The sequence below is a fragment of the Agrilus planipennis genome, unplaced genomic scaffold, assembly GCF_000699045.2.
Source record: "Agrilus planipennis isolate EAB-ADULT unplaced genomic scaffold, Apla_2.0 scaffold178, whole genome shotgun sequence".
Taxonomy (NCBI): Eukaryota; Metazoa; Arthropoda; class Insecta; order Coleoptera; family Buprestidae; genus Agrilus; species Agrilus planipennis.
Genome location: NW_020439320.1, coordinates 599,865 through 625,411, shown reverse-complemented (window position 1 = coordinate 625,411; position 25,547 = coordinate 599,865). Strand labels below are relative to the sequence as shown.

Sequence of the window (25,547 nt, the reverse complement as noted above, 5' to 3'; positions counted from 1 at the left end):
CGTCACGAAAATGATCCGTTTTTGAAGCGCATCATCACTGGGGACGAAAAATGTATTGTATACAACAACGTCAAACGCAAGAGGTCATGGAGCAAAAAGGATGAACCGGCTCAAACCATTTCCAAAGCCGATATTCACCAAAAAAAGGTGATGCTGTCTGTTTGGTGGGATTTTAAAGGAATCGTTTTTTCTGAGCTTTTACCGGATAACACAACGATTAATTCGGAAGTCTACTGTCATCAGCTGGACAAACTGAATGATGCACTTCAACAGAAAAGGTCAGAACTAATCAACAGGAAAGGTGTAGTGCTTCACCAAGACAACGCGAGACCTCACACAAGTTTGGTCACTCGCCAAAAGCTTTTACAGCTTGAATGGGATACAATGCTACACCCACCATATTCTCCAGACCTGGCACCATCGGATTATTATTTGTTCCGGTCACTCCAAAATTTTTTAGACGGTAAAACCTTTTCCTCAAATGAGGAGGTCAAAAAACTCCTCGATCAGTTTTTTGCAAAGACCAAAAATGTTATGAGCGTGGAATTATGCTACTACCAGAAAGATGGCAAAAGGTGTTGGACCAGAACGGTCAATATATAATTTAATAAAGTATTTGTTTATTATACGAAAACTGTCTTTCATTTCCACAAAAAAAAAACGAAATGACTTTCCGAACAACCCAATAGAATAAATACTTCACACTGGTCCGTATGTATATGTCTATACATATCGCGAGTCCATTACGTAGTCATCAGATTTTACCATTAAAATGTTTTGATTATAGATAAATCTTAGCATCAATCAATTCCTTCCGAAAAAGTTGTTATTCTTTCTCTAAGTCGTTTAAAACGATATGAATTTAATTCTTGTAATACATTTACATTGTAATACAAGCATTGTACTTCTTAATTAATTTTTTATTCTTTTCTATTTGGAAAAGGGGTGTTCTCCACTGTAATTAGTTATCATCATTCTTAAGAAAATTCTCAATGCACTTTCCACATTAACAATTGTGTTTTTAGTTGTGTTTTGTAATTATTGGCAGGAACCATCAGGCGACCAGCGTCGATCGTGGGACCCTCGGCATTTGCCCAGAGTGCCCAATAGAAAAGATGAGGCTGGGTTTCATGCCTAGCCGGGGAATTCAAAAGGATTAGGAATCTTACATTTAAGAGTTATCGGTTATTAACAAATCAGTTTTAGTTACATTAACAAATAACAAGTATACAATAAGTAATAATAATTTAATAAATGCACAATTTTATATTTAATTACTGATCTGACAAAAATTTCTTATATACTTCCTCCTTCGGTCGAAAGCTGGGTACGCCCATGTCAACACCTTTTAAATCGTTTACTAAAATCACATGAAATGTTACAAAACCTTCTCTTCTAAAAGTTAAATCGAATGCCTTTGCAACATTTCACACATCTTTTACCAAACTTCTACAATCCTTAACCAAAAAGTGATATTTTGGTAATGCTTAACAGAGTTGAATTCAAACACACAAACCTCCATACACTAAAACAAGCTTATGGTAAGTAGTAAATTTGGATGATGATGGGTACTGCTGTTGATAATAAAGAGCTCTTCATACATGCCATTTATTCAAATATAGTAAAAGTTTCTTATTCACGGTTTCTTTATTCGCGTTTTCATTATTCGCGGGTGAAAAAATTGCAACCCAGTCCCTGTATTCGCGGTTAAAAATGTCATTATTCGCGGATGCAATCAGTAAACAGAAAACAATTCGGAGTCATTTATTAAGGGGATTGACCGCAATAGACTGCTCGTGCCTAGTGTAAATTTTTCGAAAAACATGGGTTTCTATTCTAAACATTGTGATTTAACGTTGCGAGATAAGTATCTGATTTTTTGTATGGTAACAGACAAAGGTTCACACTAACTCGGCACGTTTCTAGTTTTCAATAATACGGTCATTAATAGCTTTTACAAGAGCTTAAAGTTGATGCTTCTTGTAAGACACGTATTTTCAATAGAAATTAAGAAATTAAAAAATGGCCTTCGACAGGCTTTAGAACAAAGCTTTATCTATCTTACTACAAAATTTCAAACCTCTGTTCCAAACATTAAACTCATGATATCTAGAACCGATAAGCATGTTTTTACTCTACGGCGCGTGTACTACTGAATCCCCTTAATGTATCGGCATCTTTTGAGTATGTACTGTTGGTACGTGCCGAAGCGACTTTTATAAAAGATGTAACCGAGTGGACTAATTCAAAATCAAAACAAGAAGAAAAGCCGATTATAACGATTAATTTTAATTGCGAATTTCTCAATCAGTTGATTTCATTCTGATACATATTGGTTTTAATTCGGAACCTTAGAACGTATCCCCTATGATTCCATACTAATTACCATTCAATATCCACGGTTTCTGTATTCGCGGCATATTTATGGGACGTATACCCAGCGAATAAAGAGCTTTTACTGTATTGCTATTGGGATCCGACAAATGGGAGGAGCCTAAAAACATGGCGCCGATTAGGGAAAATTTATCGTAGTTCCTATAGTGTACCGTGCAATTTCCAAGTTTTTAAATTACGATAAAATGATAAGTATTGACACATTATGTGATTGGGCTGACACAAAGCCTCGGAAAGGAAATTTCGTTGAAGGTGAGCGTGTTTTTAATGCCAATCACATCATAAAATTCGGAAATAACAAATCCGGAAGCTAGCCTTAAAATTCCGTCAAGTTTACTGCCTACTTTTTACTAACTTCGGATTTAAAAAGTGATTCACGTTATATAATTCGTGAGGTGATTTTGGGTGATTTAAGCAATATCATATCAATGTCTTGCACGTGCAAAGCCGATTTAAGAGAACGTTGCAAACACATTATTGCAACTTTGTTGTATTGCAGCAGGTAGGTTCTTAACCTCAAAATACTTATATCGTATCATTAGAATTGTGTTAAATCAATTACACAGGAATAAATAATTTCTCACTTTATAATTTTAGTATGATTCTAGTTTTAAATATTAAGGTTATGGCTGATGGTAAATACTTGCTGAAATATAATCATGTGCATTAAAATGACGTGAACAAATTTTTATTCCGGAATTCACTTCTTTGATACCTACTGCTTTCATCCAAGCTTCTATTAGTTTACTTTTTTCTCTAATTTTCCGAATATATTTTTTACATATATAAAACGGTTAGTTTTTATTGGAAAGTAGTTAATGTAGGTGAAGAGTGAAGATCTATGTCTGAAGTGCTATTGCAGCTTTTCACTGAACATATTAACTTTTTATTTGATTTAACTTTAGAAGAAAACTTCGTCGACTCCATCATCAAAAAATGTTTACTTTTTTAACGTGTTTTATTATTTTAATAAACAATTTTACAATTTGCATACACAGTTCCTATGTAAATTTTTCCCTCATTCGAGTTATAAATTTTGCCACCAGATGGTGTATGCCCATTTGACGGATCCAAATACGGAAAGTTACTTACATTTAGAGACATTGTTAGATTGTACCGGACTTTGAACGAAAATCAACCCAAGGAAAGTAAGGAAAATCATTTCTGACGGCGTTTCTTAATTCTCTTATCTTTAATTCCTTTCACAAAGCTTCTGGTGCATTTATTATTTATGTGTAGGTTGAGATACAAAACAGAGGTAACAAACTAAAATTATATTCAAGTAACCTTGAGACGGTCCATTTTTTATTTAACAAATACCTTTTCAAATTAGTTAACACAATCGTTTTTAATTATTTCGTCACTGCGAGGAATTTATACTTGAACAAAACGCGCGCAGTACAAAAATGTTTCTGATACATGTCATAAAAAAACTCATGCACATAATTCTTTATTTATGAATTTATGAATTGATAAAAAAGCAAAAGAACGTTCTATCTATGTACCTACTAATGATAATGGCTAGTCACCGAAATACTTTCAATAGGTACTTACGTTTTCAATCTTTTCATCCAAAAGCTTGAAAAAATCCTGTTGGCTAGTTGAAATTTCTCTGAAAACACTTTAAATTATTAGTACATTAAGGCAATAATATTTGTACAAATAAGAATCTCATAAAACTAGAAAATGAAAAGGCGAATTTACTCAGTTTCATAAATAGAAAAAGAGATACGGTAGAGTCTACCAGGTAGATAAAAAACTGCTTCATAATATACATGACAATTGATTTTTTACTAACGTAACTGAAGAAAGCTGGATTCAGATACCGGTAAAACATATCTGGATTTTTTAAAAAGTATTTGAATATATATTTTATAGCACATTAGTTTTCTTTAAAGTGAAATGTTATTTTCTCAAACTGCATTTTGCCTCACATGTACTTATTACTTTATGTGTATTACCTTTAACGACAGTTTAAAGTCTTTTTATAATGTTTACTCATTTCTTTTTAATGCTATTTCAAATTAATTTCAACCCTTTCCGGATAATCGATGCGGAAACTTTATAATTTAATATCTCGTCTAATATATACTTGGAATCAATAACCTCTTAATACTTTATTAGGAAGTGAAGTAAGATACAGGGTGTAACAGAAATAGGACTCCACTGAATATCGTAATACGAAAAAAGCTCTGCAGCTACATGGATGAAGAATGTAAACATTTCCTATTACAGAACGTGTAAGATAAACAAAAAACAATTTATTAGTTCTACGTATAATATTTAGACTAAATAAATTAAATAAGTACATTGCAGGTAGCCCTATGTAAAAGTACAAATACAAAAGAAAGAAAAATATAAGTTACAGAACCTTAAGTATAATCTCGATAATTGTAATTTTATTAAGGCAAATCTACATACCACCATAAAGGTATTGTCAAGACGCGTTACATTTTTGCTGGTAGTTGTAAGAAAAGGATTAACAACATGCGAATTTACGTCACACCAATAGCAATTATTGTGAAAATTTAAAATTTTTGCCCTGCTTAAAGCAAATTTGTAAATGAGGCTATGCAGCACTTTTGCTTCGAAACCATTGATACAAATCCACTCCCGACTGAAAGTTAGTTTCCAGCGAAGCTTGCAATCGCTGCAAATGATAAGGATGCAGCAATTATTCCTTTCAAATTTCTTTAAAATCGAGGATTTCATCCCTACTGCGGCGATATAGTTTAAACCTGTAAGTTGTTACCACTGTTCTTCAGTGACTGACTCACAGTAAAGATTGATGTTGTATTACGGAATTAGTTTTTTGAACTGTACATCGATTGTCTCATACAAGATTTAAACGTTAAAAGAATAAACGACTACTAGAGGTTGGCTATTAACATAAATACCCTGAAGTAAACAATACACGACCAAAAAAAAACAAAACAAATACTAAACTGATACTGGTAATCACCAGCTGATTGAGTGCAGCATTGAGAGCCATGTTTCTTTACCAGGGCCGGAATTTGGGACTTGCAAACAAACATTTACTTAATTTTTATGTTTTATAGAGCTCTATCATCCCCTGCAAGTTCCACACTTATTTCTGTTACACCCTGTATAGATTAAGAAGTTATGATATTCAAAACGATGCAATAATTGTAACAGAGTAAATGTTTTTAGAATAATAGGTAAAGTAACAGGCTAGAGGCCAATGTTCCTTAACATTTCTTTTAAAATTTGATTTAACTTTACTACAAATAGCTATAAGAAACAACTCAAAGTATATTTACAAACAGATACTCACGCTTGAGCAAGTAACGCACCACCGTAGGTTTTAATCTTTGAACCTTTCTTGAAACTGTCGTCCAAATCCTCTGCAGATTCGGTTATTGGATTTAGTAACTTTTCTTCGTTTTCAATTTTTTCTACACTTACTGGTGCTTTAAAAAAAAGTTTAGGTAAATTAGAAATAACTGAATTNTGTACGCCCGTTTGACGGATCCCAATAAAAATATTTTTGCTGAAAAGATACCCGCGTAACCCTTTAAATTCATTGTCACCACAACAGTTAAAGTTTCTAGATAGATTTTCGTTGAATATATTTTAATTTCTGTCCTTAACTGCTTCAATTAGTCAGCAGAAAATTATGGGGTCGTCTATACATTTTGAATAATGCGAAAATCAGCAATTTTTACATATATAGACAGTAGTTAATTTAACAACTTCTAATAAAAGTTTCGGAAAGTTGATTATGACGTACCAGGCTGAGTGCAGGTCGAATAGCAGACTAATCATCCAACCTAATATTAGAAATGCGAATTTGGGTTTTTTCTCTTGTTTGTTTATTACGATATCACGCCTTAATTACTTAACGGATTATCGTGAAATTCTGTACAGACATTATCAGAGGCATAGAAAAGGACATAGGATACCTTTCATTTAAAAAAATACTGTTACGAAGGGATAGAAAAATTATTTTTATGTAGTCGTCGATGATCTTTGACACGTATCAACGTGAGCGAAGTCACGGGTACAACCTAGTGCTTGATTTAAACGTATTTTGTAGAGGTTTCCTTAGGCAAATATTTACCTTTTATTTAAGAAGAATGACAACTGATAACACGCCAATTTTTGGGACAATTTTGGTCAAGATATTAATTAATGTTTGCAATCAACAAGTGCATGAAAAAATTGAATTTGACGTTTTTGTGAGTTAATTTTAAATATGAGAACCTTTGTAATTCAAAAAACTTTGCTTATTTTTTCTCACACTCCCCTTAAAATGAGAATAACCAAAATGTATCCGGTATTTTCACTACTTACAACTGTAGCAACCCCTTAGTTAAAGGACGTCAGACAAATCGATATTTGAACTCGAATGAACTTTTCTTTTTATTGGCCATAAAGAGACTATTTCAGCAAGTAATAGAATTCTGATAAATCTGTCCACATACTTAATCTCTTGTTCTTGTTATTTACGGCCCATAATTCTTAATGTTTACTAGGAAAAAGTGTACTTTAAAAGCAAATTCTCAGATGTATCTTTAAACTTCCGTTTTATAATAAACTTTCACTTGATAACCAACTTTTGGAAACAATTCTCCAAATTGGATCTTAAACTGATGCTGCTCCGATTCGGGTCTAAAGGCTGTTGTGTGTTGGAGTTGTTAAAAGAGACGCGCAAATAGATCCGAGACATTTAGAACAATTGACTTAACCACCCATACGTCAAAAATCTTAACTAGAATTGTACAGAGGAGAATGAAAAAAGGACGGAAGAACTATTAGGGGAAGATCAATTTGAATTTAGAAGAAATAGAGGAACGCGGGATGGCCTCTAGCTTTACGAGTAACAATAGAGAAAACTATAGAAAAAAGAAAGAGTGCGTACATAGGATTTGTAAATTTAGAAAAAGCTTTTCACAATGTTAAATGGGACAAGATGTTAAATATACTTAAAAATGTAAGGACGAGTTACAAAGATAGAAGACTGATACTTAGTTTGTATAAAGAGCAACAGCCTCTCATAGACACGGGGGTTGCAACGTAGAGAAGTAAATACTAGGAAGGCAGTCAGACAGGGATGCACATTGTCACCGCTACTTTTTAATCTACACATCGAAGACGCGATCAACATCATTAAAGACAGTATAACTGTATGGTTAGATATACAGGGACAAAAGATTAGTATGCTTAGATTTACAGATGATATAGCAGTATTAGCATCTAGCAAGGAAGAGTTAGAGATAGCTTTAAATAAAATGGTATTGACAAAACAGTACTGTATGAAAATAAATAAAAATAAAACCAAAATACTGGTATGCAAGGGAAGGAAAAGTAAGGAAAGAGGGAATATAAAGATAGCAGACGAAAAATTCGTTAAAATTAGTGCCCGATTTTAGGTACCTAGGAAGTCAGATAAGTCAGGACGGAAGGAGTAGTAGGAATATAAAGCAGAGAATAGCGTAGCGTCGTGTCGCCTTCAATAAAAAAAAGTCATTTCTATGCTCGCGAACGGTTAATTCAGAAATTTGAAAAAGGTTGTTAAATGTGTATGTTTGGAGAACAGCGCTGTACGGGTGCGAAACATGGAAAGGTTAGAAGCGTTCGAAATGTGGTGTTACAAGCGAATGATGAAGATACCGTGGATAGAAAAGGTTAGAAATGAAGAGCTACTAGAAAGAATAGAACAACAGAGGACTCTATGGAAGTCAATAAGGAATTGGCGAGATAGGTTGGTAGGACACCTTCTCAAGCATGAAGGTCTAGTTAGAGACATATTAGAGGCAGAAACGGGTCTTAGGAGTTGTACTTAAATAGTTCAAGATGTGAGATGTTCTACTTTTAGGGAAAAAAAAAGATTAGCCCAGTATAGGAAAGAGTGGAGATGCGTGTTCTTAGAACTAACAACACATAAGTAGGCAAGAATACAATCTTTTTAATTGGTCCGTGATTTTGAAACCAGCCGTTCGCAAATTTTTGACTAATTACCTTGAACTACTTGAACTTGTAAAATATAAAGTCAATTAATACTGCATTCGATGGTAAAACTGATTAAGCAATTTGCAAATAATTTAGTAGCAATCGTGCTCACAATTTAATTTGGTAATTAGTTACAGTGACGGTCACATCAGTTTAAAGTAGGTCTGCTACTCGCACAAGTGCATTGTGAACTACTGAAACAGAAGCTATCAATTACAATTTAATATCCCATTTCACCCGAATAACTTTATCGGTCAAACTAAGCAAGCAGGTTGTGGAAAACAATAATTCGAAAAGAATTTCTCGTTGATGTAAAATACGAATGAGTTACTTACACTAGCGGCTCGTGTTTTAGTCAAGAGGGATCCGTCAAATGGGAGGAGCCTAAAAACATGGCGCCGATTAGGGAAAATTTATCGTAGTTCCTATAGTGTACCGTGCAATTTCCAAGTTTTTAAATTACAATAAAATGATAAGTATTGACACAATATGTGATTACATATATAAAACGGTTAGTTTTTATTGGAAAGTAGTTAATGTAAGTGAAGAGTGAAGATCTATGTCTGAAGTGCTATTGCAGCTTTTCACTGAACATATTAACTTTTTATTTGATTTAACTTTAGAAGAGAACTTCGTCGACTCCATCATCAAAAAATTTTTTACTTTTTTAACGTGTTTTATTATTTTAATAAACAATTTTACAATTTGCGTGCACAGTTCCTACGTAAATTTTTCCCTCATTCGAGTTATAAATTTTGCCACCAGATGGTGTACGCCCGTTTGACGGATCCCAATAAAAATATTTTTGCTGAAAAGATACCCGCGTAACCCTTTAAATTCATTGTCACCACAACAGTTAAAGTTTCTAGATAGATTTTCGTTGAATATATTTTAATTTCTGTCCTTAACTGCTTCAATTAGTCAGCAGAAAATTATGGGGTCGTCTATACATTTTGAATAATGCGAAAATCAGCAATTTCCGAACTCTCCCTCCCTCTTGGTCTAACCATTCAGATATTAACTGATTCAATTAATCAACAGAAAATTATAGGGTTGTCTATACATTACACGAATAATGCAAAAATCAGCAATTTTTGTACTCCCCTACCCTCTTTGGTCTAACCCCTTTCCCGTTGTCACTCTGTTACGTAACGCGTGAATTTTATATCACATCAGCACGCGAAAGTATACAACATGCTAAAATTTAGACGAAATCGGAGATGAGCATGCCAATCCAGACATTTTCCCATAATTTTGTTTCTAATAATAATTCTGTTAATTCTACAATTCTCCCTCTCACACCTGCATAACAGGAGGATAAACTCCTGCCTGGACTCCGTCTTGTCCCCGTTTAGAGTAAGGGACAACTAGTGATGAGCAACATCGGTTTTGGTCTTGGTCTGGCGAAAATAGTAAGACCAAAACTAAAATCGAGACTGAACGAACAAGACCAAGACTGAAATCAAGACCGAATATACAAGGCCAAGACCAAATACACAAGACTAAACAAAAAATTATAACTTCCGGTGGATTTGTGAGTTAAACTATTTGAAGTAAATACCACAAATGGCGCGGTAAACGCCATCTGTAGTACGATGCTACATTTTAGGATTACGTATGCTCCAACAAGGTTCATTTGTATATGGATATCTACTTGCTGAAACGAATCCCGGCGTAGCTAAACCATAATCAAATAAAATAATTCGAAGAAGACTTTTACCTGCTGTCTTAAAAGTTAGTCTCCGACATTGTCTGCGACGCGCTGATGAGATCCAAAAAGATCGAAATCGCGATCCGCGTCTGGCAGTTTCGACAGAATACAGACCACTTCGAATTATTTTATTTGAAGTAACTTTAATCCCGACTAGAATTCTATTTAGGCATTCCTAAATGCGAATGCGGACCCAATTAGGAAACACTGAAGCAAACGAAGCCTCATGTTCAGGTATTACCCCATGAAGTTTTTGTGTGGAACATTGTAGGCACGCCTAAGTTAGGCGCCACTGCGTAATTTTTAATACGAACCTTAGCCTGATAATGTAAGGCTGCCTAAAGTTACCCCACCTTCGGCCTGACATTGAACACGTGCGAACTTTGATAAGTATAGGGTTATTAACGTTATTCAACCCGAAATATTTCGGCTATGCTCCTAGACTTTTAAAAAATTTTATTGTGGAGGTAGATAAGCATCCATAAGAGGTACATTTTAAAATTATTTTCATAAGATACAGGGTGTCTCAAAAACACAAAACGTATCAAAATTGTGTTTTTTAAATGGAACACTATATATTTTTACATTTTTAGATTCTATAATCAAAATAACAAAGAGTTTCGTTGAGGTTTATTTCACCTAAACCTTAAGGATTTTTAAATATTTTGAGTTTTGTGAAAATGTATTAATAAATTTAACTTTTAAATTCTCAACGTATTTACCACCAAATTAAGACCAAATTTAAATTGAAATCTATTAATTGACCATGTTTTCTGCCGCTACTGTGAAAAATTGACTAACGTATACAGGAAGTCTAAAAATTATGATTAAATTTTAAACGACAATAACTTATTTAGTTTAAATGTAACATCCTGTATTTTATGTCATCAGCAGTTGTAAAATTTAATTCTCTAGCGAATACTATTATACCTTCGTGTAATTAGCTGTTGACGTTTTTATGAAAAATGCACATTTTCAGAACGCAAAGCGATTTTAGTAGATTTAATGTAATTTATCAAGTCAGCTATGACATTTTGACAAGTCAGAATTACATAACACAGCTGGTATAAACTAAAAACATTTGAATAACAATAATAAATATTTATGGACTAACTTAATGGAGGAAAGCAAAAGGTTGATGGAAATACAACAAACAATACTGTCACATAGCGTGCGTTGGACATGACGCCTGCCTGCTTCTAAACATATGCAAACATATTACCTGATATAAGTCCTCAGCAACATTGGCCAACAATTGTAGATCGTGGATCTATGATTCTTAAAGCTCCTGTACCTAATGTGCTTCTTCAGCAATTTCTTTTACAAAAACCCATAAAACGTTTCAGCATTGACCCCTACCATCGCCAGACTTTATTCCACCAAATTTCATTTTATGGGGACATGTAAAAGGAATTGTTTTTTTAACATATCTTCAACAACGCCAGAGAATATGAAGCACCGCATTACAGAAGCTTTAAGAATCACAGATCCAAGATCCAAATGTACCTTATGGATCCTTATCTACCCCCCCACTATAAATTTTTTTAAAAATCTAGAAACATAGATGTAATCTTTTGTGTCGTATGATGTGAATAACCCTATAGGTATATTCGTTTCCTGGATTTTCAGTTTCCTTTACTAGATTTTAACGCTAAATATATAAAAAACAAAAGCAAGTTTTACCACTTAAAAAAAAAAGAATCTATAAGAATGTCCTCGGAGCAAGTGTTCTTTGTTCCTAAGTCTGGATAACGCCTTTTTTTCCGATATTTTTTACATCTTTCAAGAATCTTGTACTTTTGTTCGCTAAGATATCAATTTATGCATTGAAGGAAGGATTAATTTATAAATTGAAGGAAGGGTTTTCTTAACTCTGACAATTATCTACACTACTTTCTTCATATTTTAAAGAATTACGTAACTATCTAAATAAATAATCGATTACTTACAATAATCGGTATTACTCTGCGATTTCGACTTCCGAAAGTATCCATTAATTTTGCTGTGTCCACAGCCCATGTCTCAATGGATATTACGTCATTAGTCGTCGCATTACAAGCGCGGCGAAATGCTTTCTCATCCACATCTTATTGTGCATTTGAACGCACCACCTGATGCATTACTTCCATGGTCACCTGGAATTAATAGATATAAAAATAGTAACGATATTGAAAAAACATTTTTCTTCATAAAACTACCTTTAATAAACACAAAAAATCAATGATGGTAAATGTCTAGATGATGGGTGGGATCGAAAGAGGAGGTCTCCCCCACCACTGTACCATAAAAAGTTCGTGGCAGTCTCACCCGCATAAAAAGTTATAGGGGTTACATGGGGGTGGGGGTAAGGGGGAACGAAAGCGGGTAGGGGGGATATAAAGAGGATGGTCACCTGAGTAAAACCCCAGAAAAAGTTTGCAGCGGTCTCACCCCCCTTAAAGAGTTATGGAGGTTGAAAGTTGATTATTTTGACAATTTTCATACACTATAATTCAAATAAAATTCAATAAAATAAATATTTTCAAGCGGGTGGAGGTGGGGAATCGAAAGAGGGTGGTCACTTGAACAAAACCCGATAACCTAATCTAACCTAACCTAACCTACCTTATTGAGAAAGATATTTAAATAATGTTTTATATAACTTTCTCAATATTTTTATGTATTTTTCATTTAGTTTTACCTTTGAATATTGTTTAAGAATGACTATATAAATATTTACATGCCCAGAAATGTATAAAAATTGGCATATTTATTAACTTTGAACCCCTATAACTTTTTATGGGGGTGAGACAGCCACGAACGTTTTATGGTACAGTAGTGGGGGAGACCTCCTCTTTCGATCCTCCCCACCTCCACCCCCTTCGGGAGTGGGGCCATCATCTAGACCTTTACCTCAATGATTTATGAAAATATATGTACACCTATTGCACCCTAAAGTCAATAGAAAACGTTAACAATGTAAAATGTACGATATCTTAAAAAGTATTTACGAGGATTAGCATTTACTAATGTGCAAAAGTGAACGAAAGGGAAAAATCGCATGAGTTCCTCTCGTCACGTTTGATTTATTTGGGTATTTTTTATTAAAGAACTATAAAGAAGTCTTACCATTCTCTATCGAAAAAGGTGTCCTTACCGAGAATATCAAAAACGTAAGGATAATTCACTTAACAGGACGAACGGATAAGTTTTGATGTATTCAGGCAAAATAATTTAGTAAGTTTCACACTGACGATCTCTTTATACTGTTATTCCAAAGAATCCGCTGATTTCAATCTACCTGAAGTTTTCAGGATTTCGTTTACTTTAATTAAAATGTTTTTAGAGAATATAAATTAAAATGATAATAAAAAACTTCAGATCTAAATTGGGTAAAATAAAAAGTACTTGCACCTAATTATTAAAAAAAAAGCAAAGAAAACGGAATGGATATGGGACAAGATAGAAGAAGTTAACGAATTTAAATACCTAAGATATACGTCTAAAGGACACATGAAAGATATAGATGAGGCAAATATGGAGCATATTAGGAGAAGTTAAATCCGAAGAAGATTTTACTAAAAGGATGCTTTTAATGTCATGGTGAAAAGTATTCTGTTATGAGTATTAAGAAAAAAAAAAGATAGAAGCGGTACAAGAAAAATATTTGAATAATATATTTGGCGCACTCCAGGTTATATATATATTTAGATAAATGAAGCTAAGATAAAATTTATAGTAGGTGACGAAAAAACACTTGGATAAAATAGATGCAAAATCAGACCAAAGTAGTAAACGTTTTTGGAGTTAAATAAGAAATCTACTGGTGTTCCTGAAGCAGTATCCTTTGAAAATAAAAAGTCAAGTGTGGAAAGCTGTAACTTATTTGCTACGTATTTTAAATCTACTTATATAACTCCAACTACTGTAATTGTAACAGTATTATAAAAATGCTACAATTTTAAAAATTTTTGAGTTGGAGATCTTTCGAGTCTATGACAAATTAGATGATAGAGTCTAAACTGGTATGGATAACATTCTTAAAATTTTAACAAAAAAATGTGACCACTCCTTGCTAGGTCCCTGGACTGTTCCATTCAACGAGTCGATTAGGTTGGGGTATGTGCCTGGTGTACGCAAAGGGTCGTTTGTTACTCTGATCTTTAAATCTGGAAATAAATCTAATGTCCAAAATTATAGGCCCATTTCTTTACTAAGTACACTCTCTAAGTTGCTTAATTTGATTATGACTTCTAAGTTTTCTACTGTTTTCTTATAATATAGGATAGATCAACTTTGTCTTGTTAATTTAACATAATGATTTATTGTGATTACGTATCGAGTGCATTGAATGATCAGTATCAAGTTGATTCAGTCTATCTGGATTTTAAAAAAGCTTTCGATACGACGGTTGTATTCTAATGTGGTTCCGTTCGTACTTATCTGATCATCATCAGATCATGAGAATAAATTGTCACCTTTCTGATTGCTTAGCAAATACCTCGCGGATTCTTCACGGGTCACATCTTGGTCCTACTTTCCTATTTATAATATTTTGTTGAAGAAATTCAAAACATCATTTAAGATGCAGCTAGCTAAAACTCCTGTATTATAAACGAAAGGGCGGAAATATGAAGGGCTGGAAAGTGGTAAGTTGGTACAGAATAGGAAGGGAATGGAAGAAAAGCACATATTGACAAGCGTTAGCAAAAGTCTATGCAGATTATGTGAAGAGAATGAGGAGACGGTGGAACATTTGCTGTCATTACGCAAAGTATCAAGAACGGACTAAAGCATGGAGAAAATGACACGGGATCAGCGAATGGAATTGGGTTTCGTGAAGAGCGTACCTATTAGAGATAATAGGACATATAAATATACATAGTGTTTCTGAAATGATTAGTAGCCCTGCAGGAGGTGAAAGGGGACTATAAAATAAGAAAATTAAGTAAATGTTTACAGGTTTGAAAAATCATCGTTTTTGAAACGTGGTTGAAAATATATGTTAATCTAAGTCCGAAAAACTTATGCAACACTGCATTGCCGTATTAAATCAGCTGGTAACTAGCTGCATCAGTGTTGTATTTTTTATGTATTTGTTTGCTCATGTATTGTTTAATATTTGTTAGATTAGATTAACATTGATTTAAGATGTTTACGTTTCAGACAACTGCAGTTAGTAGTTATTTGCCCCACTGTGTCCTTGTTAACGCAAGTTCAAATTGTACAATAAGTACAAGGTACACCCTACATTTGCGGATCGTGAATGGCGAAGTCCGAACCATACCTTCCTTCGTTGTAACTTCTTATCTCAATTTGATGCGTAGGTACAGACTTACTGTTCGTTTCAAGAAGTTGGAGATATGCCCCTTCACTTTATTAGGATGCGCCGTAGCATAATTCCAATCATATTTGTCTGCGTAGCTCATTCCTTCACCGATCATCGAGCGAGAGCTAGACAAAAGTGTACAGTACCATTTGCAAAATTATTTAAACTGCCTCGTTAAAATTTAAGAATATGCTTTATTTAAAAGCATATTTAGCCAAAAATAATAACAAGTGAATTAACTTAACGTTCTACACACCTATAAAGCTTTTGCTTTGTTTTCTATTGTTAATTTATATACATTTTTGTTTTAAGAAATTAGTAAACATTTTCGTCTAGTACTGTACAGTTCTAGCCGATCTCCTAAGACCGCCCATCGAGAGCTCTGCTCGTTCAAGCTTGTTCCAACTATTTCTGTCTTGCTCACGCCTAGTGTGTATTCCTTCTATCTTCGCGCAGATTTCTTCAAGGTCACAATTCAAACAAATTGAAGTGAGCTGTATATTGCTAATTCACGTCCAGAACCGGCTTTGGATCGTAACTTCTTGTTTTTTTAATAGGTTTTTTGTTCTATAATTACGCTGCGGTACTCACCATGCGATTCTCTATTCTCTATTGCATCTATTTAACAATCTACAAAGCTTGCTACTTATTTCAGAAACACCCTAAATAATAACCACATCATGTATCTCAGGAGATCATTATTTTAAATAAAAAAAATAAACAAATAAGTTAGAGCAAAGATGTTCATGCTTGTTTTATTTGCGAACTCATTTAAATAGGTATGGACTTTACTTAATTTCTTTAGAACAGTGAATTTATTTTGACATCATCTATTCATTTGTTTTAATTAGTTTATCATGTGCCTTTTATTTTTGATAAATATATGTTTTCCCTTAGAATCTTTTTTCCGTCTATCCTTTTATTGATGCAAGGATTTTAAACATATTAAGCAGATTTCTCTTAGAATTTTAACTCGTTAATTTGCGAATGTAATTCAATGAGTTGTTAAAGCTAAAGTTCGCCTAAAGCGCAAAGCCATTAATGAGAATGGATTGGCTTCTAAAAGGTCGAACCATAACGAGAATCGAATTGCATTTGTGGTTATTGGATCATTATTGGATTCTCTGATTGTATACCGCAATTTCGAACTGAATGAAGAATAAGCATAAATGATTTGTTATTATCCATACACCCGAAATGAGATCATCTTTGAATTCATTGTTGTTCTAGTTATTTTGTTATAATAATTAATAGAAACTCTGATAGAACAGATGGATATGATCACATAAAGTATTTGTTATCAAAAAAATATGAATCTGTGTAAGTTCTAAATTACGTATCCAAAGTGTTATTCTCAATTAAATTTAGATGTCGAAAAATTTTTTGGTTTTTATACATTTTATGGGGAATTTGTATTCCAGTGTTTTATTTAACTTTTTTTCTTTTAATTTTTGTCTTTACTGTGTGTATTTTAATCTAAAATAGATACTTTCAATGGGCACCTATACAGTAACAATTCTATCGTATGATTATTCCCCAAAGATTAAATCTGGTCCAATTCCGCATCTTCTGCTGTAAAAAGGTCATCTCGGTTTTAGGTAATTATTTATTCGTATTATGTTCATTGCATGTCCCTGAACAGTATTTAATGCACCAGTACATTTTTATATTTAAACTAGCCACACATCGCTAAATGCTTACAACTTTCAACCCCCACTTCTCCCTAAGCCCTACTTCTCTGAATTTCTATCACTTCAGCAATAGCTGATGACCATGTCGCCCGTTTAAATACTGTAGTTGATCTTTCGGGAAGCATTGTAGTATTGTTAGGGTTCCGTACGTCTGAATAGAAAATGGAACCCTTATAGGATCACTCATGCGTCTGTCTGTTCGCCTGTCAGAGTCAATTTGCTGCGAATCTACTGGACCGATTAAGTTGAAATTTAGTACGCATATGAATTTCTGTAACGGGGGGCCAATCACAAATCAAAAAGAAAAGTTTTGCAAAGTGTACCGTGTGACATATCAAATGAAAGGACTTATTGTAACGGCCTGAAATATACATTTTTTATAATTTTAAAATAAATAGTTATTTAAGGAAATAGATGAAAACAGACCATTGCATTGCGCATATTTTTTTTCTTTATTAATTACTAGTGACCCGCCCCAGCTTCGCACGGGTGCAATGCTGATACTAAATATATTTTTGTTTTGTTTAGATTATTATAGAAAAGGAGAAATCTTCACAAGATACTCCCTGAACATATTAAATATACTACAAAATGTCTTTATATACAACATTCACAGCTTTTTTGTCATTAGACAATACAAAGTGGCCGGTACCGCCACAACCTCTACGACCCTGTATTTTAAGTCTGTAATATCTTCGAAAATATTCATTTAAATTACATGCTGTAAAGGGCCATATTGATCTATATTAAATGCACAATGTATTTAAAAGTACTTAATTGGATAAGAATTAATGCTGTATTGCCTACAATCGCTTCGTAAATAAGTCATTATTTCTCATAAAAAGTAAAGGATAAAAATGGTTATTGTGGGTTATCCTTATGAGATAGACATATATCATCGCGGACTTTTTTGTAGACCCTTTTAAGATGTACAATATTGTAGTACATTATTTTGATCTACCTCGTAAGGTTCAGCCAGCGTTTGCAATGTAAGCGCAAAAAAATGTTTATTTACGACATCACATTAGAAACCTCTAAAATTATCAGTGTTTCTCTACTATATTATGCGTGTATTATACATATAAACCTTCCTCTTAAATCACTCTATCTTTTAAAAAAAACCGCATCAAAATCCGTTGCGTAGTTTTAAAAATTTAAGCATACATAGGGACAGACAGCGGGAAAGCGACTGTTTTAAACTATGTAGTGATTAATTAAAATATAGCTGATTAACAATAATTGGCACATTATTTTGAGTACTAAATTTATTTATCATCTTTACAGTAGTTTTTTCCGTAAAGTTTGGAAGATGACATTTGCTTAAATATTAAAAGCATTATTTATTATTGAACTCGGCAAATCCAATACTACCAGATATCTAACATTAAAAGCAAGATATCGATTGAGTATTTCATATTTCTTTTTGTATCGTAACATATTTACGGGCTAACGAATGGTAGGTGTTACTTGGAAATTAGTCAAACTATATGTAGGCAGATAATTGTATTAAAAGAGAAATTCCATTTCACTGATGAAATTGCACAATAAGGTCAAGTTTTTACCTTGGTCAAAAAGAAACAGCTTATAGTCTGTGAGTAAGTTTAAAAACTTGGTAAAGGTGTAGATGATGGCCCCCCGAAGGGGGTGGAGGACATTTACTAAAAACTTGCCTAATTAATCGATTGCCTCATACAAGTTTTAAAAATTAAAAGAATGAATCAGCTGATTGGGTGTAGCGTTGCGGGTCGTATTTCTCTACCAAGGCCGGAATTGAATTTACTTATACTTTCAACTACGTTTCTCTTAAAAACGATGAACTTTCGGACATACAAACATTACTTAATTTTCATGTTTCCTGCAAGCTTAACGCTTATTTTTGTTACAGCCTGTATTTGTGACTGGAGAAAATAAGCGTCACATAGCAAAGGAATCTAAATCCTTTTGTAACATTGCGTGATACAACTCATCGTTGTATATTTCAATGTCTTAGATAACACACACTATAATAACACAACCGTATTACACAATACAGTGTTTTTACTTTTTTTGCACATAAAATGTTTTCAATTTAAATTCATATTTGTAATTTTATAAATAGTAAATTAGTGACAATAGGACTAGTTTAAATATTACCTAAAAAAACTTTTGGGTGTTTCATTCCCACCAGCCACTAATGCCTCCTTCAGCCTCCTTTCACGAATAGTGAGAATGGGTGGGTAGTGGTTCGAGTGAGAAAGATGAGACGGACGAAATGAAGACAGAAGGGAATGAAAGATTATCTGTGGAATTGTACTGCCCCAGCATTTGCCTGAGTGATCCAAGGAAACTTCAGGAACACTTGGATCAAGACAGACCCTAAATCGAACCGGCGTCCACCCGAATATTCTAAACTTTTAGGTCATGCCGCTCGGTACCTGGGTATTTTACAGAATCCTTATAAACTGAAAAGGAATGCTGTACATAGCTGTTATGCTGGTATTTAATGACAGGGTTTTCCATATTCTTTGTTATAATCGATTACAGTTATTCTCCCCTGCTAGAATAATATTTAGCAGTTTACTTGTTTTTCGATAGAGTTGCATGGCAACATTAAGTTTTCAAAATTCAGATCTCAAGTATTCAACAAACCACAGTTTTGCACCAGTAATCCATTTTCATTGTCGGACGAATTTATTAGGTCGTTTTAAGTTTTATTATTTAGACGTTGAAATTTAATTCTATTGTTAGAAATACAAGTAAATGTTTTAAATAAAACAGTGAATTTTTGGTCTTTAACGATAATCACATCTTTGTTTTTTATCGTTAATATATTAAGCAGAGCTTTAACATGTAACGTTTATTAGTATCATTTTTGAACCCACAATCAATTTCTTGAGTGTCTTCATAGCTCAATAAATATGTGACGCTGATTGATAGATTCCATAAAAATCATCATCTTTCTCAGTAACTGTTATTACCGAAAAGAACCGTCCCGAGAAGATTATGGAAAAAGGAATCGGAACAAAAGCATTCATACTTTGCCCTCTATAAAATAAACATAAAAGAAAAATAAAAAACAAAGTAGGCTGTCCCGCCTACACGGCCACGAACCTTTTAGATGTTACAAAGCAACGTCAAATTTCCAACTTTATGTAACGTCGGTTTGTTTATTCGGAAAAAAATGGAAGTGATTTGTAATTGTCAATCCAACGCCAGTCTATATGATGTACCCAATGATTTCCAAACCATGTGGACCAATGGATCACTTCTTCCTCCAGGATTTACGCCCGATTCACGGACCTCACTTAATCTCCCTCGCAGACTTCATCTTCTCTTTCCTCATTTACCTTTGCTCTTATAGGACCCCACATAGTGTTTGCTTACATAGTCGTCAATTTCGGGAAAATGATTTTGGAAATTATGAACGCTATGTGGTAGTAATAGTCTACGTCAGGGGTGGTTAACCCAAATAATCATGGGGGCCACATTGGATATAAAATACATTAGATTTACACCCACTATAGATATATTATTGAATTCATAACTTTAAACTCATTAATAAAACAGGTAACATTTGTCATACAAGAATATCGTTTTAAATTCATAATTACTTTTCTTTCACATTTTCAACAGTTTTTAAACATATTATTACACAAATAATGTAATTTTTTAACTATTGCTTTTTACTACTTCGCTCATTACAATCATTAACATCGTAGTAGTCATCGTCATCATATCGTAGTCAGTCCCAAGACTGATTGGACACACACACCTCCACTTTTTTCAATCACGAACCGTTAATTTAGAAATTCGAAAAAGGTTGTTAAAGGTGTATGTTTGGAACACGGCGTTGTACGGGTGCGAAACATGGACAGTGGGAGCGGCGGAAAAGAAAAGGTTAGAAGCGTTCGAAATGTGGTGTTATAGGCGGATGATGAGGATATCGTGGGTAGAAAAGGTTAGAAATGAAGATGTATTGGAAAGAATAGGAGAACAGAGGACTCTATGGATGACAATAAAAAATAGGCGAGATAGGTTGCTAGGACACCTTCTCAGGCATGAAGGTCTAGTCAGAGACATATTAGAGGCAGAAACAGGAGTTAGGAGGGGTAGAGGTAGACCTAGATAAGGATGTGGGCTGTTCTAGTTTTAGGGAAATGCGAAGTATAGCTCAGGATAGGAAAGAGTGGAGGTACGTGTCCAACCAGTCTTAGGACTGACGACCTTAGGATGATGATGAATCTAATCTACGTGTAGCTCTACTCCTTATAATTTTTCTGCCTCTAATACGTCTCTATCTATCTCCACATGCCTAAGACAGTGTCCTACCGATTTCTTATTGACACCAAAGCATCCTCTATTTTCTTATTCGTTCTAATACCTCCTCATTTCCAACTTTCTCTATCCACGGTATCCTCATCATTCGCTTATAAGACCACATTTCAAACGCTTCTAACCTTTTCTTTTAACAATCTTTTTCAAATTTCTAAATTAACCGTTCACGAGCAGAGAAGTGACTTCTTCTTGTTAAAAGCTACTTGAATTTGCGCAATCCTCTGTTTTATATCTCTACTATTCCTTCCATCCTGAATTATCTGACTTCGTAGATACCGAAAATCAGAGACCATTAACATATTAAAACTGTGGTGGATCTCACGGGTCGCAAAGATGTTTACTGCAACCAGTAACGTTGCCAGGGGTAGTGAGCTAAATGAGCTGATTCAGAAGACGGTGGTTGCTTAAATCTACGAGCAAAAGGAGGGCCACCTGTTGGTCTTCATCAATACAATATTAAGAAGAGTAGTATTGACATATGTAAGACCAAATCCATGCACCCATTATAATTTAGCGTCTTTTTTAAAAGGTTTATTGGACAGCATTGCCAATTTTAGCATCTAAATTCTAAAGTTGATGAATTTTGGTTATTTTCAAATGCAGCTTACTTTTTGACTTAAGACTGCGAAAAATTATTATTGGATATGATAACTAAAATTATGTATTTGACGAAATCTTTCGAAAAATCAATTTCTTTTAACAGTTACATGTGTATATCGCTGGGTTGTTTACTAAAAAATTTTAACAACGAATCCCAACCATGTTCCCAACAATCAAATTTAAAACTGAACAAGAAAAGCTCATAGTTTTACTTGAAAAATTGATGTTAACTGATTAATATTTTAGAATAGAAAGTTGTGGGTAGATACCGTCAATGCATCTTTGTCTGAAACCTTTTTCTTTAATATTGTTTAGAAACCACATGATGGCATAATGTGTTAGGATGACCTTGATACTAAAAATATTTTTACTTCGATAACATATAACAACCACCTGTACTTCATGTTGCACCAATGAAATAATTCATTCAACATTGTTGCTGAAGAACAGAATCTATATATATATAAAAGAAAGTCGTCTTAGTTACACCATTTATAATTCAAGAACGGCTGAACCGATTTGGCTGAAAATTGGTGGGGAGGTATCTTACAACCAGGAGAAGGACATAGGATACGTTTTATCACGTTTCACAAGAAAAACGTATTATATGTAAACGCAACTAACATGGAATGACAAAAGGCAAATGACAGCAAAACGAAAAATTTATAAATCAAATCATCAGTCTAGCCGTTCATTTGTTAAAAATGGTATAACAAAACGCAACTGACAAGTAAACGTAATGTTGTCTACGGTTAAATATGGTGTTTTATTTATAGTCAGATTAACCTGAAACTTGGCTTTAATGCTTTTTCATATGAAATTAGTGATATTACATACCTATTTCAACATTTTACAAAATTCTACCTCTTTAGGAAGCTGAAAGGGGTATGCAAAGGTTGCATGTTTGTTTTTGGTTCGATTTACTTGAAACTGAAATACCTATCTCGACATTTTAAAACATTCAACCTCCAAAGGGGGGGAGGGGTTAAAAAGATGTTGCAATTTTTACTGTATTTGTGGTTGAATTTACTCGAAACTTGGTATATATGCTGTTCGATATTATTAATCAAATGAAAAGAGATTGCAACGTTTTCATGGGGTATATTTTATTTGTACTCGGATTTACTCGAAGGTTGCGCATTGTTGAAATTAAGCAAATACGTGTTTTGGCAATTTTTAAAAATCAACCCTTAAGGATGAAATGTTGTTGCTACGTTTGTATTTGAATTCTAAGATGGCGACATTACATAAAATTAAAACGTTGTAAGGGTGAAGTGGAAGTTTAAAAGGTTTTACGGAGAAACAATATTAATTTCTGCGAGCGAAGCCGCGGGGAAAAGCTAGTAGTTAATAATATTTAAAATTTTTAGTTGTAAAAGAGCTTTTTATACTTTACTATCTGGTTTTGTATTTGAATTGAAGATAAAAATTTTTCAGAAGATTATGTCTAAAATCTGTCTAAGATTGAAACTGAAACCACCTACGTAGGAACATTCCTTTCTACTTCTGTGAAAAAGAATCTGATAGAATTCTAAGAAGTGCTTAAAGTTTATTACTGAAAACAAGTTGTCAAAACTCCCTGAAGGTATTATTTCTATAATAGGACAGTTCAGTTCCTTAAAAGGGATACCTTTAGAGGTACAAAAATATAAAAATACAAAGCTCCAGTTTCAACAGCATTTATTTAAATGATACTGCTGCTACATGTAGTTACTTTCACTTTTGTGAAAAAGAATATGACAGAATTCTACAAAATGCTCAATGTTTTTTACTAAAAACGAGCACTCAAATCTCCCTGAAGGGATTATTTCTATAATGGGACAGTTCCTTTAAAGAAACACATATTTTTAAAGGTACGAAAACGTAAATATATAAATAAGTTTCAATAGCGTTTATCGAAATAATAACAGACCCCTGGTTACATGTAATTACATACATAGTGTTAAATATTGCCTTTGTATTTTGCAAAGAAACCCCTCATAAAGAGTGCATAAGTGCAACTATAATTTTGGGATAAATTGCAAGATAATAAACAATCAGGGTAATATAGTTATGGTAAAAAAATAGTCGGCGTTGACTAGCTCGGGGGATGTCATCAATAAATGTAATAGGGGTAGGTGCAATATTTCACGAGTCGGAGCGTGGAATGTTAGGAAAAATGAGGCAAGTAGGGAAATTAGAAAATTTAAAAGTAAAGATGGGTAGATGATATTAGGAAGAGAGTCACACTGTGACCGCTACTTTTTAATCTATACATCGAAGAGGCGATCAACATCATTAAAGTCAGTAGAACTGTAGGGATAGATACACAGGTCCAAAAGATTAGTATGCTTAGATTTACAGATGATATAGCAGTATTAGCGTCTAGCAAGGAGGAATTAGATAGCTTTAAATAAAATGGAAACGGTATTGACAGAGGGGCACTGTATGAAAATAAATAAAAGTAAAACAAAAATACTGGCATGCAAGGGAAGAAAAAGTAGGGAAAGAGCGAATATAAAGATAGGAGACGAAAAATTAGAAGAAGTGGCCGTAGGTATCTAACATGACAGAGAAGTCAGGACGGAAGGAGTAGTACGTATATAAAGCAGAGGATAGCGCAGGGTCGAGTTGCCTTCAATAAAAATAACTCATTTTTATGCTTTGCTAACGGTTAATTTAGAAATTTGAAAAAGGTTTTTAAAGGTGTATGTTTGGAGCACGGCGCTGTACGGGTGCGAAACATGGACAGTGGGCGCAGAGGAAAAGAAGAGCTTAGAAGCGTTCTAAATGTGGTGTTACAGGCGTATGATGAGGATACCGTGGATAGAGAGGGTTAGAAATGAAGAGGTATTGGAAAGAATAACGGAACAGAGGACTCTATGGAAGTCAATAAAAAATAGGCGAGATAGGTCGGTAGGACACCTTCTCAAGCATGAAGATCTAGTCAGAGACATGTTAGAGGCAGGAACAGGAGTTAGGAGGGGTAGAGGTAGATCTAGATTAGATTACTGATTGCAAATAGTTAAGGATATGGGTTGTTGGGTTGTTCCAGCTTTAGGGAAATGCGAAGATTAGCTCAGGACAGGAAAGAGTGTACAACCAGTCTTAGGACTGACGACCTTATGATGATGAAAAAAATCGCCCAAGAAAAATACTCTATTAAAAACAATCCGTTTCATAGGATATTAAATTACCACGCAGTTTCCTTTTTCTGTACTTTTTAACCTTTTCCTAATTCCTGCTTTAAAGGGAAACGTTGTCATAATTTTACCAAAAGGGATGAAATGTATACGATGTTTAACAAGATCAGTGTTAAAATGACACCATCAAGAAAACACTTGAAACATCAACTCTTTAACTTAATACCAAACGTTTACTTTAATCATCCCACAGGAACGTTTTTGCAATATAAAGCGGGAAGAAGGTCAGAGGTGATGAGCAACACGATCGGTGCGAGTAAAACGATCCTGTTTCCAAAAAGAAGGCTTTTATATATTCTAAAACTAATTTTTCTAATTAACCTTTTATATCAGGTTAAAACACCTATTTTTTTTAAGATTTTATCAATAAAGTT

The 25,547-nt window shown here is 33.8% G+C and overlaps 1 protein-coding gene across 2 annotated transcripts in view; it reads right to left on the bottom strand.

Moving 5' to 3' along the window:
• The window catches only part of LOC108738398, a 44,900-nt gene that overhangs the window by 3,473 nt on the left and 15,880 nt on the right, over positions 1–25,547 (bottom strand). The window contains exons 2-4 of one of the 2 annotated variants that reach the window (XM_018471797.1): positions 12,028–12,213; positions 5,690–5,825; positions 3,949–4,015 (exon numbers count right to left, since the gene is read on the bottom strand). In XM_018471797.1, coding sequence (XP_018327299.1) covers positions 3,949–4,015; positions 5,690–5,825; positions 12,028–12,097 — 273 coding nt within the window. In that variant the 5' untranslated portion in view covers positions 12,098–12,213. The remainder of the gene's footprint in view (positions 1–3,948; positions 4,016–5,689; positions 5,826–12,027; positions 12,214–25,547) is intronic. The other variant, XM_018471798.1, reaches the window with a different exon arrangement.